The sequence below is a fragment of the Choloepus didactylus genome, chromosome X (assembly GCF_015220235.1).
Source record: "Choloepus didactylus isolate mChoDid1 chromosome X, mChoDid1.pri, whole genome shotgun sequence".
In the NCBI taxonomy this organism is placed as follows: Eukaryota; Metazoa; Chordata; class Mammalia; order Pilosa; family Megalonychidae; genus Choloepus; species Choloepus didactylus.
The window spans coordinates 77,040,918-77,054,038 of NC_051334.1; the positions used below are offsets into that span (position 1 = coordinate 77,040,918).

Sequence of the window (13,121 nt, forward strand, 5' to 3'; positions counted from 1 at the left end):
AGACATATATAGAACATTACATCCCAAATCACCAGGATACACATTCTTCTCTAGTGATCATGGAACTTTCTCCAGAATAGACCATATACTGGGACATAAACAAGCTTCAATAAATTTAAAAAAATTGAAATTACTCAAAACACATTCTCTGACCACAATGGAATATAATTGGAAGTCAGTAACCATCAGAGACTTAGAAAATTCATAAACACCTGAAGGTTAAACAACACACTCCTAAAATAAATGGTTTATAATGTAGAATGTAGGGGAACTAGTGATAGAGAGCTATTAAGTAAGGGGGAATGATAACCCAATAAGAACAAATAAGCTATCGTGGGTAAATTTAACGTTCTGGGAATGCCCAGGAATGACTATGGTTTGTTAATTTCTGATGGGTATGATAGGAACAAGTTCACAGAAATGCTGCTATATTAGGTTATTTTCTTGGGGTAGAGTAGGAACACGTTGGAAGTAAAGTAGTTATTTTAGGGTAGTTGTGTTTTTCTTACTCCCTTGTTATGGTTTGTATGAAATGTTTTTTATTACATATCTTTAAAAAAAATTTTTTTGATATAGTTAATTAAAAAAAGTTAATTAAGAGTTAATGACAATCAATGCAGTATATGATACTGGAGTGGATCTAAGAATGGAGGAGAAAAGCTCAAAGGGAGCATAAGAAAAAATTGGAACATAGAACTTAAGCTTTATATCCATATTAATTTTCTTGAATTAACTGCAGTTAAGTTAATGACATAAGTGAATATCCTTGTTTGTAGGAAATGTACATGGAAGTATTATGAGTTCAAGGAGTATGATATATGCAACCTGCTCTCAAATGTTCAGAAGATGACAAATGGGTAGATAGATAATTAATAGAAAGATAATAGATACAGTTGAAAGAAAGAGAGGGGGGAGGGAGGCAGAGATGAAGGAAGGAAAGAAGGAAGGAAGGAAGGAAGGAAGGAAGGAAGGAAGGAAGGAAGGAAGGGAGGAAGGAAGGAAAGAGAAAGGTACTGCAAAGGTAGCAAAATGTAAAATTGGTAGATACGGATATCTGGGAGTGGGGGGGTGTTGGAATTCTCTGTATGGGGTTTGTATTGTATTTGCAACTGTCCTGTATGTTTGGAATTATTTAAAAATAAAAATTAAAAAAAGTATATCCAAAGGCTAAGAGCTAAGACAATTAAATACCAATACATGACGTGTGACTGGATTCTGGATTGGGCAAATAAAGCTATGAAAAATAGTATTATGACAACTGGATAAAATTGAATATGAACTCTATATTAGATAATAGCAGTGTATCAAAATTACATTTTCTGAATGTGATGATTACATTGCAGTTAAGTATGAGAATGCCTTTGTTCTTCGAAGATAGAAACTGAAGCATTTAGGGTTGAAGAGTCATAATGTCTACAACTAACTCTCACATGGTTCAGCAAAAAAAAGCGTGGGTATATATGTATACATTATATATAGTATATATGTCTGAGTGTGTGTGTGTGCACATATGTATATATGAGGGTGAGGAGGAAGGGAGGCAGGTAAGGAGGGAGGGAGGGAAGATAAGAGAGAAAGAATGCAGAAATGGGACAAAATGTTAACAGGTGTATCTTGAGGAAGGGTATATAGATGTTCACTACTATAATTGTAAATTTCTGTAAGTTTGAGATTTTTCAAAATAAGCATTTAGGGAAAAAAGAAAAGAAAACTATCACAATCTTTTTTTTTTTTCAAGAATAAATTTTCTGGTCTATTGAATTTATGAGGTCTAGGCAAAGAACAGGATGGGGAAAAAAACATTAAATTCCTAGATCCAAACTCTCAAACACTAGCTCCTCTGAGTAGGATGGGATTATGTTAATGAAGATACATAGAAAGGAAAAGTAAGTCTGCCATTTCTATACCTAGTCCCCAAATTTCATTTCATTTCACTAAAGAGTGTGAAGTCACTTACCTTGCCCCACCAAAATAGCCATCTTGCATTTTGCGGAGTGCTGCCAAGATAGTTGAATTCAAGCTGGTTCCATCTTCATCTTGAAATGAGAAGAAATTTAAAACAATCATTGTGGTTTTAATTTTGAAGTGAGAGGAATTTTTCCAACCAACATTCTGGAGATGATGATACAAATGAGTCACACTCTTCAGTAACCATCCTGTATTTCAACAATTCATCTGAGAGCCAACATTGCAGAATGGGCAAATGATAAGGGATGACGACCACCAGACACAGTTCCTCAAAGGCATTATCTTATTTATCATAATATTCCCAGTAGTTAGCAAAGTGCCTGGTGGTAGAACACATAATGACTACTGAATGCTAATAATAGCAACAGCAGCAACCATTTGTTGAATGTTATGTGCCAAGCACTGTGCTAAAACATTTTATATACATTATTTCATAGAATGAGCTTTGATGTGTGTATGTGTGCAGGCATAAAAAATATCTGGAAGGCTAAGTAATTTCCCAATTTTACATGAAGGGGATCATATTACACATACTCTTTCATGATCCGCTTTTTTCAACATGTTACTTATAACATGAGCCATTTCCACACCAGAACATTTACATCCACCTTTATCCTTTGTAATAGCTAAAAATGATTCCATGGCAGACATTTAGACTGTTTTTGTATTATAAGCAATGCTGTAATAAAGATCATTGTACCCATATCTTCATGTACTTGTTCTATTATTTCCTTAGGATAAATTGCCACAAGTAGCATTGCTAGGACAAAGGGAACACTTAAAAAACTTTTACAGATACTACCAACTTGTCCACTAAAAACAATGCCAATTATATTTCAACCAACAGTAAAGAAAGTAACTGTTTCCCCACACCCTTAACAATATTGGACATTAAAAATCTTTTTAGTCTTTGCTAATCTGATAGGTAAAAATGACATTGTTTTAATTTTATTACTGGTAAGATTTAAATTTTATTACTAGTAAGACTGAGCATGTTTTTAATGTATTCACTGGCCATTTGTATTGCTTTTATGAATTGCCTGTTCATGTGCAACATGAGGAAGAAATCAAGAAAAAAATTCCATTTACAATAGCAACCGAAAGAATCAAGTATTTAGGAATAAACTTAATGAGGGCTGCAAAAGACCTAAACAAAGAAAACTACAAGAAACTGTGCAAAGAAATCGAACAGGACCTAAAAAAATGGAAAAACATACTGGGTTCATGGATTGCAAGAATAAATCTAATTAAGACATCTATTCTACCTAAGCTGATTTATAGATTCAATGCAATACCAATTAAAATCCCAAAAACTTACTTTGCAGAAATAGAAAAATCAATACCCAAATTAATTTGGAAGGGTAAGGTGCCCCGAAGAGCCAAACATATCTTGAGAAAGAGGAACGAAGTGGGAGGTCTCACACTACCTGACTTTGAAGCATATTATAAAGCTACAGTGCTGAAAACAGCATGGTACTGGCAAAATGATAGATATACTGAACAATGGAATCGAATTGAGTGTTCAGAAATAGACTCTCGCATCTACGGACAATTGTTCTTTGATAAGGCAGTCAAGCCAAAGCAACTGGGACAGAGCAGCCTCTTCAATAAATGGTGTTTGGAGAACTGGATATCCATATCCAAAAGAATGAAAGATGACTCCTACCTCACACCTTATACAAAAATTAACTCCAAGTGGATCAAAGATCTAAACATAAGTATTAAGACCCTAAGACTCTTACAAGAAAATGTAGGGCAATATCTTAAAGATCTTGTGATAAGAGGTGGTTTCCTAGACCTTACACCCAGAGCATGAGAAACCAAAGAACAAATAGACAAATGGATCTCCTCAAAATTAAACACTTTTGTACATCAAAGGACTTTGTCAGAAAGGTAAAAAGGCAGCCTACACAATGGGACACAATATTTGGAAACCACATATCAGATAAGGGTTTAATATCCTGAATATATAAAGCGATCCTACAACTAACTCAACAACAGAATGACAAACAACCCAATTAAAAAATGGGCAAAAGACATGAAGAGACACTTTTCTGAAGAGGAAATACAAATGGCTCAAAAGTATATGGCTATTCCATTACTAGGTATATACTCAGAGGAACTGAAAGTTAAGACATGAATGGACATTTGTAAACTGATATTTATCGTGGTATTCACAATAGCCAAGAGATGGAAACAGGCCAAATGTCAATGAATGGACAAGTGGATAAACAAACTGTGGTACACATACACGATGGAATATTACACAGTTGTAAGACAGAACAAAGACACGGAACATATAATAATGTGGATGAACCTTGAGAACATATAATAATGTGGATGAACCTTGAGGACATTATGTTGACTGAAGTTAGCCAGAAACAAAGGGACAAATACTGTATGGTCTCCCTAATACGATCTAACATTGATGGCCAAACCCTGAAAGTTAAAAGCTGGTAACACAGGATACCAGGAGACAGAAAGAGGGTAGAAATCGGGCATTTGATGCAGAAGGACTACAGAATGTCCAGCAGAACTGACTGTACAGATCCAGAAACAGACAGCATAATACTGTGTGATGGTAGCACAATATTGTAACTACACTGAACAAAGATGTCTGTGAGTAAAGCTGAAAGAGGTGGGCTATGGACATGAATGAAACCTGATGTAGACAGAAGATAAAGACTGGGACCGTTTAACTTAGCAAAAACTGGAGTGGTCAATGATTGTGACTAAATGTACAAATATAAAACTGTTCTTGCATGTGGGAAAATGAATGTCAACCATGCAGAGTGTTGGAAAGGGGATGGTATTGGGGAAAAAATATAATCAAAGTAAATGGGAGTCTACGGTCAACAGTAACATTGTAATATGCTTCCATTAAATGAAACAAAGGCAATATACCAAAGCTAAACAAGTATGAGAGAGGGATATAAGGGAGGGATATGGGATTCTTGGTAGTGGTGTGTCCGGCGCCGCCCCGCTCGACCCCTGTTCCCCGGCCGGCGAGGGGAGAAACAAGGGATGAGAGAGAGAGAGATGCAGACCACGCAAACTGACCTGGCTGGAAGTCACGACTCGAGCCACACGGCGGTTGCGAGAGCAAGTCTTTTACTGAAGCTAGATAAGCATTCTCTGTTACAGGTTTCCACGCGGGGCAGAGTGCCTCGCGGGAGAGCAGCCTCGATGTGGCCGTCAGGTACGGCTCCTAGTGGGCTGTCTCTCCGAGGTTCGCTTGGGCAAACTCTTAAGTACTCTACTCATAACCAATGATCTAGCGCCGCGCATATGCACTCAATTGGCAGATAGGAATAGTGAGTGTGCACGTCATAAGCGGAAGCAGGATATGGGCGCCATCTTGGCTCATTCGATGGGCGGGGGGACTTTGGAGCAGGTTTACAGCGCATGCGCTATGCCCGTCCCGGGAGACGGCTCTCCACATCTCCCCCTTTATTATTTATATCGACCCAGTGTCCCCAGTGATGAGTGTGCTCCCGTGAACCCAGATGGCTCACAATTTGTTCCGGTGCTTTGGGGAGTCTGGACTAGGTCTCAGCCATTTAGCGGCGGAGCCTCTAGCACCGACCAGAATGCTCACCTCATATGGAGACAGGAGAGTCCGTGAGCTGGAAACAACATGACTCTCCCTGCAGTGCTTTGCCTTGCAACTGGGGGACAAAGGCGGGGGCAGGGATAGCATTAACCAGAGTCGGAGGCGTCACTAGGCGTCCCTATGCATTGGCTAGAGTCAAGTCTGGCCACAACTATGACTCTGCCTTAGGGACCTACCTGAGACAAAAATTATGACTGCTGGCGTCGCCCGTTATACCCGGGACACAGCTGCGCGCTTAGCTACAAACCTCGCTCCCGAGTGCCCCGGCCGAGGCGGCCAGGATGGGGTATGGCCATCAGAATGGTCGCTGTTGGGGGTATCAAAGGTGGAGGACATAGCCATCATAGTGGTAACACGGTACTGCCGCGCTTGAAACAGGCGTTCTAGCAAAGATTTAACAATGACTAATCCCACCAATGGTCCCACCATCAAGAGAATCCAATTAGTCAAATTGGGCCAAGAGAACCAAGAGGTGACTTGGTCCCACAGATTTTTTACAGTCTCGCCCAGTGTGGAAAGGTCGAAACTAACAGGCTTCAATTTCCTAATGTTCTCAAGTCCCTGAAGGTCGGATTTCACTTGGTCGGAGAGATTGGTGAAGTTGGGGAGATAAGTGTCCTTGAGCCACTCGGCGACATCTTGCTGCTCCTCTGTCAAGTTCACCCTAACCGGGGTGACACAAAGCCTCCCGAATAACCATCGGGTATCACACGTCTGCTGGAGAACTCTCCAGAGTCCATCTATTTCTAGTCCAAGTTCATCTATCTCCGCTAGGAGTTTCTGAATGGCCTGGAAATTTAAGTTCAGCATCTGATTGTGGCGGCGTAGCACGTCTCGGGTAAGGTATGCCTCTTGGACGCCTAGACTTAGAGAAGGGGATATTGTTAAGTGAAACAACTTGAGAAACAGGGCCAACCCAGTCGGTTGCCTTGACGGGGAGCCAGACATAACTTGGGCGATACACTAGGATAGCGGGGCGGCGAGGCATCCGGGTCTTTGGAACGGTTGCAGACTGTAGGAGCAAACCCCGGAAGGAAAAGGCACCTTTGAGTCTCATTTTTACTCAAGATCCCTTCACAAGACTGGCGGCTCTTCCCTGTAACGTTAAGAAATTCAAGCAAGACTCCCTTACTTAACTCGCCATTACCAGTTTCACAAGTAGCATTCGCCGCAACTGTGGTGTTGACAACCTTGACAGAGAGGTTAGCAAAAGAGAGGATCAGTGTGTCATTGGTGAGGGGGAAGGACTCGTTGAAGCTTGTGGAGGAAATATTTCTGTCAGAAGGCAGGTGGTGGAGACCTAGAGACAGGGTACGAGTGAAAAACACAGGAGAGGCGGGAGACCCAGCAGAGAATGGGGCCAGGGTCGGGGGATGATGCCACAGGCCCCAAAGACCACTCTCCTGCGCTACCACAGTTCCACTAAAAAAAGAAAAAGGCAGATTAGAAGGATTGCTATAGGAGAGCAAAGAACAGAGTTACCGATCCTCTTTTTGGGCAACCGCGGGGTGGTCAGTCCTACTATTATCGTCTTGTCGGTCGTCGCCATCATCAGCAGGGTCGGAGGCTTGGTCTAATGGTTCAGGTTGTATATTCGTTGGCGTTTCTGACAGCTGTTCCTTGGCTTCTTCAGGTGATGTCACGGTTCTCACCAGTCTTTCCGGAACCCACACTGGTTGACGTCCTGGTTCCTGGGGAAAAACACAAACAGAGCCTCTGGCCCAGCTGAGCACCGGGTCAGGGCCTTTTCTAGTTGTTCTGATACTAGGGCGTGCAACGCTGCAAGTTTTTCCTGTGGCAAGGGCCACTGAGGCACCCACACCGGAGCCTCGGTTTTCCATTTTAGTTTTATAGGTGTGGGTGGGAATCTCTCCTCAGTGGCCCCTATGAAAAACCCAAGCCTCGTCTGTCAGACTTGGGGGCAGCTTGTATAGGCTCCGCACGTCCGTGCAGTGAAGCTCCTAAACCCTTGCCGGGGGTATACCCCATTTCTTTTAGCAGTCGCTTAGAGGTTGGGGAGTAGCCGCTAATTAAAGTAACGTCCATTTGGGTCAGAATGTCTCTTCCCCACAAAGACACAGGCAGGGCTAATACATAAGGCTGGAAACTGCCTTGGTGTCCTTCTTCATCGGCCCAATGAAGGGCAGCTGCACTGAGCATGGGCGCTGAAATTTGGCCTATTCCTCTAATGGGCTCTTCCGCCCTGCTCGTTGGCCAGGTGGGGGGCCATTCTTGTTGTCTTATGATAGACCGATCGGCTCCTGTATCGAGCAGGCCTAGGAAGGATCTGCCTTGTACCTTGATAGTCAGCATGGGTCGAGACTCCAGAGACATATGGAGGCCCTCAAAAACTTCTCCTGAAGACCCAAATCCCTTATCTCCTCTCTGTCTGGGTCTACTCGGAAAGAGTGTATGTAAGCTGGGTAAGAGCAAGAGCTGTGCCAGCTTGTCACCTTTTGCAATGACCAGCGTACCTTGCTGAGATTGTACCATAATCTGGACGTAACCTGTGAAATCTGAATCCACAACACCTGGTATGACATTTAGTCCTTTCAGGGCTGTGGATGCTCTCCCTATTATGAGCCCAACAGTCTTTGTTGGCAAGGGCCCTTTAAAGGAGGTCCCTACCAACTGGACACCCATGGAGGGGGTCAGTACGAGTCTGGAGGTGGCACAGAGGTCCAGTCCCGCTGACCCAGGGGATGCGCGGATTTGGGCGGGCGTCGTGTCGCCGGATGGCATGCAGGGGGGCCCACCGAAAGGGTGGACCCCCCCTGCCCGTTTTTTGGGTCCTGTTCAGGACGGCCAGAAAGGCGCACACCTTGCGCATCGAAGGCTGACCTACAGTCTTCTGCGCGATGAGGTCCCTTGTGGCAACGGCCACATAGCCTGGTTGCTGCATATGGTCTACCAAACTGTGGAGTGGCAGGTGGTTGACCTTTATTGGGACAGTTCCTCTTAATATGTCCCAGCTGGCCACAATGATAACATCCTCTGGGCTTCATTTCTAGTTCTTTAGATTTCTTTGCAGACACTTGTAAGGAGTTGGCTAGCATGGCAGCTAGACCTGCATTAGTTAACGGGCTGCCAGCATCTCTGCAAAGCCGAACCCAGTCCGTCAGCTGTTTTCCTCTGTTTTGTGCTAAAATAACTTTACATTCTTTATTGCACTGTTCAAATATCATTTGTTTAACTACAGTCTCTGCCACCCCTGGATCTGAGAAAATTCTCTCGGCTGCAGTCTGCATTTTGGCTACAAAGTCCACAAAAGGTTCTGTGGGGCCCTGATGAATATTACTGAGCGAGGCTTGAGCCTCTCCCTCACCTGTCAGCTTTTTCCAAGCTCCCACGAAACAACGGAAGATTTGGGCATAGACCTCTTGAGGGAACCGCGTTTGATTTTGGGCATGGGCTCCCCTCCCCAACAGCATGTCTGTATTCCACGCGCCATGTCTTCCCGTTGCGTTCTTAGCCGCTTGTTCCTCAGCTAACTCCTCAAACCACGCTTTCCAATCTATAAATCGGCCTGGTGGCAAACAACCACGGGCTAACTGAACGATATCTGCGGGTGTATGATTTAGAGCAGAGAGGTTCTCGATCATGTTCAAGGTATAAGGGGCATTGGGGCCATACTGATGGACGGCCTGCCTCAATTCCCTCAATAGTTTGTAATCATATGATTCGTGCTGATTGCCACCTTGGGGATTGATAATAACCGGGTACATTTCTGAGACTGGCTGCGGCTCAAGTGGCTGGTAGCCACCTAGCATGCCAAAAGGTCTAAATGTTGTGAAAGGGTTCCATCTCCAGAAATGTCTCCCACCACTACCTAATGGCAAAGGGTCCTGAGGGCCTGTGTACTTGGGCAGGGGGTACGGCAAAGGTTGCCCCTCCCCTGACCGGCCCATCGGGGTTTCCGGGTCTGGCAGCAAAGGATAATTACATTTACTGGGCATGGCCACTAGAGGGAGCTCTCGGCGAGGTCCTTTGGTGGGACCGCCCAAGGCGTCAGTTGGGAGCTGGGGTGTCCCTGGGGGTGCAGCGGTAGACATTGGCGGGGCGGAAGGCCGCACGGGTGTGGCGGGAGGCTCCTCCCACTCAATTAGCGGGGATGCTTCCGCCTCCTCGCCAGTATCGCTATCTGACTCTGAGTCAGAGTCACTGGACTCCGGCGGTTTGCCCTTATAGGAGCCGTCCGCTGACGAAACTGACTGGGTTTCTTGGAGCGTGCACCGTGCTTCTTGCAAGGCAGAGGACGGGCTTAGGCCAGCAGCCGATTCTAGTTCAAGGACCGCACGGACGGTCTCCCATATGGGTACTAGAATCGGGTCCATACACACGCCCGTCTGGCGCGCTCGGTCTATGTCGCGACCGAGCTTCATCCAAGAGGGTAGGCTAAGGCTGCCGGTGCAGGCAAACCAAGGGGCAAAAGTATCAACATCATCAAGAAAACGCTGAAGGGAGCTTTTCCTGACCGAGATACCCCGTTGTTTCAAAAGGTTCTTTAAGGGAGCTAAGAGAGGTGAACTTCCGGACTGCCCCATGATTGCAGTCGGCACTATACTTCAGTCACTCGGAGAGCTCTTCCGAGTCCCCCGGGGTCACCTGAAAACCCACGGGCCCTAACTATCATGTAATAAGACGCACTCACCTTCTCGCGTTGATCAGGCGCGGGAAGTCCGCCGTAAGCTCGATGCGCAGCGCTGCTCTCCTCACAGAGGGACCGTCGAGAGCGAGGCAGGAGGAGGAGCGTTCCCCGTACGGGCCACCACTTGTCCGGCGCCGCCCCGCTCGACCCCTGTTCCCCGGCCGGCGAGGGGAGAAACAAGGGATGAGAGAGAGAGAGATGCAGACCACGCAAACTGACCTGGCTGGAAGTCACGACTCGAGCCACACGGCGGTTGCGAGAGCAAGTCTTTTACTGAAGCTAGATAAGCATTCTCTGTTACAGGTTTCCACGCGGGGCAGAGTGCCTCGCGGGAGAGCAGCCTCGATGTGGCCGTCAGGTACGGCTCCTAGTGGGCTGTCTCTCCGAGGTTCGCTTGGGCAAACTCTTAAGTACTCTACTCATAACCAATGATCTAGCGCCGCGCATATGCACTCAATTGGCAGATAGGAATAGTGAGTGTGCACGTCATAAGCGGAAGCAGGATATGGGCGCCATCTTGGCTCATTCGATGGGCGGGGGGACTTTGGAGCAGGTTTACAGCGCATGCGCTATGCCCGTCCCGGGAGACGGCTCTCCACAGTGGTGTAGTCAAACTCTACTATTACATTGTATGATATTTTATTTTTCTTATTATCTTTTTTATTATTTGTTAAAAAGCTTTTTTTTCCATAGTAATCAATATGTTCAAGTGCTGACTGTGGTGATAAAATGCACAGCTGTATGATGAAACCATGAACAACTGACTATACACTGTGAATAATTATATGGCTTGTGAATATAGCTATAAAATTGTATGGAAAAATATAAACAGGGATAAAAGTTCTGGCAAAAACATGGAGAGAGGGATGTACGTATTTACTGTTGGTTAGGAGGCAGAATGGTATAGCCTTTCTGGAGGACAGTGGGGTGGTTCCACACGAAGCTAAGTATGTGGGTGCCTTAAGGTCCTGCTACCTCATTAGGGGGCATTTACTTGGAGGATCTGAGAGCAGGGACATGAATGGACATTTTCACACTGGTGTTTATGGAGAGAGTATACTTATTTGCAACGGGTGGAGGTGGCCTAAGGGTACATCAACTGAGGAACAGAATGATGAACTGTTGTGTGTGCATACAACGGGATATTGAGCAACTGCGAGAAGAAGGGAAGCTGTGAGACACGCAAGGAGGTGAATGCAACCTGCAGACAGCATTTTGAGTGAACTATGCCAGAAACAAAGGCAAACACTATAATGCCTCACCAATACAAACTAACTACAATGTGTAAATTCAGAACTGAATCTTACAGCACAGCTTATCAGGGGAAAAGCTTATTGTAATGGTCCCTAGATTTTAAGCTCTTATACAGCAGTCACATTTATTCCTGAATTGTAATGGCTATCTCCAGATTCCGAGATGCTGATCCCTTTGTGTATAACCTGATTGATCCCTGGAACTTTGAGTATCTGTGTGACACCTGAAACTCAGAGCTAGAACTCGGGAGATATGAATGTCAGTATTAGCACATATAGCAACTGTTAAAAAAGCTGAAAAAGAGTCCAGCGTTCAACTAGAGATATGAATGAAGCAGATGTGGCTAGGAGTAGGGCAAATAGGGCCAAAGGGTAAAGGACAATACTGACTGCATTTTAAAACTTCAAATTCATGGAAGACCAAGGGAAGAGATGTTTAGTTGGTGCAAAATCTTTATTTCCTAAACAATTTAACTTGTACAGTTAGTTAAAATACCATAATTTCATGGAACTTTTAATAGGAAGTGAGACCTGGTAGTTTTGCATAGGTTACTGTGATATAGAGACACAACCCAAAGTAATTTGGATAGAGAATAAAAATATATATGCAGGCCCCCCCTGAGAAGCTGGGGGGAAATGCAGAGGTGTTGGGCTTCCTCACCTGGATTGTTGCTAATGTACTCACAAATATTGAGGGCTGGCGGTTTGATGTGCCAAGCCCTCTATCATGGGTCTTGCCCCTATGAAGCTTGTTACTGCAAGAGAGAGGCTAAACCTGCTTATAATTGTGCCTAAGAGTCTCCCCCTGAGTACATCTTACTCAGATGTGGCCCTCTGTCTCTAGCTAAGCCAACTTGGCAGGCGAACTCACTGCCCTTCGTCCTACGTGGGATCTGACACCCAGGGGTATAAATCTCCCTGGCAATGTGGGATATGATTCCCGGAGATGAATCTGGACCGGACATCATGGGATTGAGAACATCTTCTTGACCAAAAGGGGGATGTGAAATGAAATGAAATAAAGTTTCAGTGGCTGAGAAATTCCAAATGGAGTCACAAAGTCACTCTGGTTCGCATTATTATGTACTATAAAGATAACCCTTTTTAGGTTTTAATGTATTGGAATAGCTAGAATACCTGAAACTATCAAACTGCAACCCAGTAGCCTTGACTCTTGAGGACGATTGTATAACTATGTAGCTTACAAGGGGTGACAGTGTGATTGTGAAAACCTTGTGGATCACACTCCTTTTATCCAGGGTATGTATGGATGAGTAGAAAAATGGGAACAAAAAACTAAATGAAAAATAGGGTGGGAGGAGGGGATGATTTGGGTGTTCGTTTTAATTTTATTTTTTCAGTCTTCTTTTCACTTTTTCTGGTACAAGGAAAATGTTCAAAAAATAGATTGGGGTGATCAATGCACAACTATATGATGGTACCGTGAACAACTGATTGTACTTTGGATGATTGGTATGTGAATAAATCTCAATAAAATTGAATTAAAAAATCAATAGGCCATAGATGTGTGGGTTTATTTTTGAACTCTCAATTCTAGTCCATTGGTCTATATATCCATCCACAGCAGTACCACACTATTTTGATTACTGCACCTTTGTTTGGAAATTGGGAATTGTGA

At 44.3% G+C, this 13,121-nt stretch overlaps 1 protein-coding gene across 1 annotated transcript in view; it reads right to left on the reverse strand.

Annotated features, from left to right (window-relative positions):
• PHKA1 (phosphorylase kinase regulatory subunit alpha 1) overlaps positions 1 to 13,121 on the reverse strand; it is a 277,140-nt gene that overhangs the window by 55,655 nt on the left and 208,364 nt on the right. Inside the window, 1 exon segment of the mRNA XM_037821427.1 lies at positions 1,958 to 2,036. Within this exon segment, the coding sequence (XP_037677355.1) occupies positions 1,958 to 2,036 (79 nt within the window).